Genomic DNA, 3,701 nt, shown 5'->3' with positions numbered 1-3,701 from the left:
GCCTTGTATCAACGGTTCAGGCTGGTGGTGGTGGTGTCATGGTGTGGGGAATCTTTTCTTGGCACTCTTTGGGCCCCTTGGGGGTCCAACCCGTTACTAGCGTGGTGTACCTAATAAAGTGGCCGGTGAGTGTAAATTAACCACTGATATAAAAACTAATTTTATTTTACTCATAAACTAAAAACTCCAGGTTAAAGGGYAACACAAATTGAAATAACACCAAAGGGTTGAATACTTCTGCATTTCACTCTGGATCAGACGAGGAACCAAAATGCAGACCAAAAAAAATAGAAGTTTTTGATCAAAATGGTGTAGTCAGCAGTTTATGAAGAATAAATGAAATGTTAGTTGTTGAATGTTCCCAGTTTTTGAAGTTTCCACTTCTGTGTGGTGCAACCTCACGTCTGCAGAAAGAAGAAGTTGCATTTTTCAGCCTGGGGCTTTTTAATCTTTAGAAACTTTTATTTGAATTGCACTCATATGAAATTAGATTTCTTATTTAAAATGTATTGTGTTTGGAATTCAAAAAGTGAAACAAATGCGATATAAAATAGAAAAATAAAGAACTGTGACTTGACTCTGCAACAAGAACTGTTGCAGAACTTATTTCTCTCAGTTAAATATAAAACTGAACTGAAAGCAGTTTAAGGTGTTTTGATGCAGCATGTTTCTTTTTAGTTAGAAGCATTTTTTTAGGATCTGTGGCTTGAGACTGCTGTGTTTTTAAAAACTCAATTAAATTTAAAAGTGAAAAAATGTTTGCTTTCAGCTGCTGTGCAGATCTAGACTGTCAGAGCTGAGGGTCTGACGTCTGGCTGTGCTCTGATTGCAGATCGRCAGTTTGGCAGCAGCAGAGCAGGGGCAGCTGTATCAGCGGCTGAAGTTTGAGAGAGGTAAGTATTATTGTTGCATCATGTTCTCTTGGCTAATACCAGTGAGCTGTTTCAGCTTACACAAGCTGAAACCCACCCCACACCCACACCAAATGTTAGGGATGAAATATTCAAGGTTACCGCAGCACAGAAGCCAAACTTTTATTACCCTAATTTTAGCTGAAGATTACCAGCAGGACATAAACAATAACATTAACTGTCAGTATTCTGGTAAATGATTTTTATAGTTTTGTACTGCTGTAAAACCTTTGTGGGAACACACAGCTGTTGTTGACATCAGCTATGAATCATGAGACTCATGGAAGGAAAAAGAAAAGTCCAAAGTACTGGCTGCTTACCGAAAGATTTTTTTTTTTTGGTTTCGAGTCACAGTGAAAGTTAAACGTCTCAGTCACTTTTTCATAAAAATGTTTTTTTATTTTTTACAAGATGATTCTTATTTCCAGTTTTCTGATGAACCATGCTTTGGTTTTATATGTAACCAATTAAAATCAAATTACTTTGTCATTTTTAGCCACTCTTGTATTTTATCCATTAACCCTTCAGCAGTAAATACACTACCTCGCCAAAACACACAGTAATGTTGGACTGCCTTTAGCTTAGATTACAGCCAGGCAGTGTATGTACACATTATGCTAGTTTTATGTTTTAGATTCTTCTAGTCCAAGTCTGTTTGTAATGTCCCTGCTGATCAGTATCTSAAAATGTTACCATGTTAGAATGTACTGTAGCTGTTAGCCACATTGTGTTAAACAGGAGCTGATAGCTAGTATTCTACATTTGGGTTCTCCATTTGCATTATTTTTWGTGCTAATTTACCAAAAACATTTAATGTAAAGTGATGAAATTACAAGAGTGGCTAAAAATGACAAAGTAATTTGATTTTAATTGGTTACATATAAAACCAAAGCATGGTACATCAGAAAACTGGAAATAACTGCCTGGCCAAAAAACAAGTGTCCACCTGGATTTAACTAAGGTCTATGATGTTTGGTTGCTGCAGTTGGTCAGGTCTAGGTTCAGCAACAGTCTGAGCTCAAAGAATGAGGTCAGCTGACTACCTGAATATACTGAATGACCAGGTTATTCCATCAATGGACTGTTTCTTCCCTGATGGCACGGACATATTTCAAGATGACAGTGCCAGGATTCATGGGGCTCTTATTGTGAAAGAGTGGTTCAGGGAGCATGAGACATCATTTTCACACATGGATTGGCTCCACAGAGTCCAGTGAGAATCTTTGTGATGTGCTGGGGAAGGTTTTGTGCAGCGGTCAGACTCTACCATCATCAATGCAAGATCTTGGTGAAAAATGAATGCAACACTGGATGGAAATAAATCTTGTGACAWTGCAGAAGCTTTTGACAATAAAATATTAGAGTGTGACCTTTTTTTGGCCAGGCAAAAATATGGAAAACTTTAAAATCCATCCTCTTATTTTGAAGTGAAGATAGTTTCCCGTACTCCGTGCTTTCGTTTCCCGTCACAAATCAAATCCGTCATGTACCCAGAAGGCATTGCTTCAGTTTTCCAATAAATAGTTTTAAAATTACTTTATTGATGCTTCTTTAATGAAAAATCTACAACAAACAAAAGCAAAAGACAAAGAAGCAGCCAAACTAGAAGCAGCCGAACTAGAAGCAGCCGAACTAGAAGCAGCCGAACTAGCAATCCTCAACAACTTTTACACCATGAGCCAAAGGTCTGTTTCATGAAATCACATCCCCAGCGATCGGTGCTTGTAGGATTAAGCTGTAAAAGAGTTCATACACCACTAGTTGGCAGTATTGTGCATAAATTGTACATGAATTATTGCCAGCTAGTGAGTATCAAATTGAACTTGTGCTTTAAAATTAGCTTCTGCTAGTTTTTCTATTGCATGAGCGCTTTTCGAAGTTGCGGACCTAAATATTTTCATAAGCACTTTAGAAATTGCGGAGCTAGTTTTTGGATTAGCGCTGCCCACCACTGCTTTTAACAGATTTGAGTTTAGCTGGAGTAAACTTGTGGTTAAAATGTTCCATGAACACCAGAGTTTGATCGGTTGGCCTTGTCCAGCATTTGTTGGTATTATTTAGATTTATGATCCAAACTTACTCCCAAGAGTTTTGTCAGTTTAAGGAGTTAAGTTGTACACACTTGTTACATGGTAAAAAGGAACACCGCTGGTTATTTGTGCTTCATGCTGGCCGTGCARTCTTATTTTAAAGGCTACACTTTTTAAAATAAAGCAAGACATTCAAAAATTCAGATTACATATATATTAGTTTGTAGAGCAGGAGACAAAAGAATGTTCAGTTTGGCAAAGAGAGGAGCATCACATGACCCAAAGCTTCACACGTTTTCCTCTCTTTGTGTTCTACAGGAGTGAAGCTGGACCCCAGCAAAGCTTGGTGTCCCGTACTGGAATGCCAGGCGGTGTGCAGYGTCCAGCCGAGCACCGAGGGCCAACCTGCCGCCGTGGCCTGCCCCACCTGTCACAACATGTTCTGCTCCGGCTGCAGAGGCTTCTGGCAGGACGGCCACACCTGCCCTGTGTTGCAGCCGTTAGTGTTTCCTTCACCGTCTGATGAAAGCAGGTCAGTCAGAAACACAGCTGGACCCAWACCTTTTTATGAGTAACAATCAGCTTCAAATTATAATTTAAAAAACAAAGGGCAACATTTGTTGAATTGTCTTTATGTTGAAAATCCTTATGACATAAACAGACTGATGGATTATTATTATTATTTAACATTATTATTAGCTGTGATGGACTTGCGACCTGTCCAGGGTGTACCCCGCCCCTCGCACTGTGACTGCTGGAT

General features: G+C 39.0%; 1 protein-coding gene across 1 annotated transcript in view; it reads left to right on the top strand.

The window, feature by feature from the left end:
* rnf144b (ring finger protein 144B) overlaps positions 1-3,701 on the top strand; it is a gene marked incomplete at its 5' end in the record, with an annotated part of 19,471 nt that overhangs the window by 3,034 nt on the left and 12,736 nt on the right. Inside the window, 2 exon segments of the mRNA XM_014017114.1 lie at positions 833-893; positions 3,260-3,473. Of these exon segments, the coding sequence (XP_013872568.1) occupies positions 833-893; positions 3,260-3,473 (275 nt within the window).

The sequence above is a fragment of the Austrofundulus limnaeus genome, unplaced genomic scaffold (genome assembly GCF_001266775.1).
Source record: "Austrofundulus limnaeus strain Quisiro unplaced genomic scaffold, Austrofundulus_limnaeus-1.0 Scaffold161, whole genome shotgun sequence".
Lineage (NCBI taxonomy): Eukaryota > Metazoa > Chordata > Actinopteri > Cyprinodontiformes > Rivulidae > Austrofundulus > Austrofundulus limnaeus.
The sequence above is the reverse complement of the archived record's forward strand: the minus strand, read 5'-3'. Positions and strand labels throughout refer to the sequence as shown.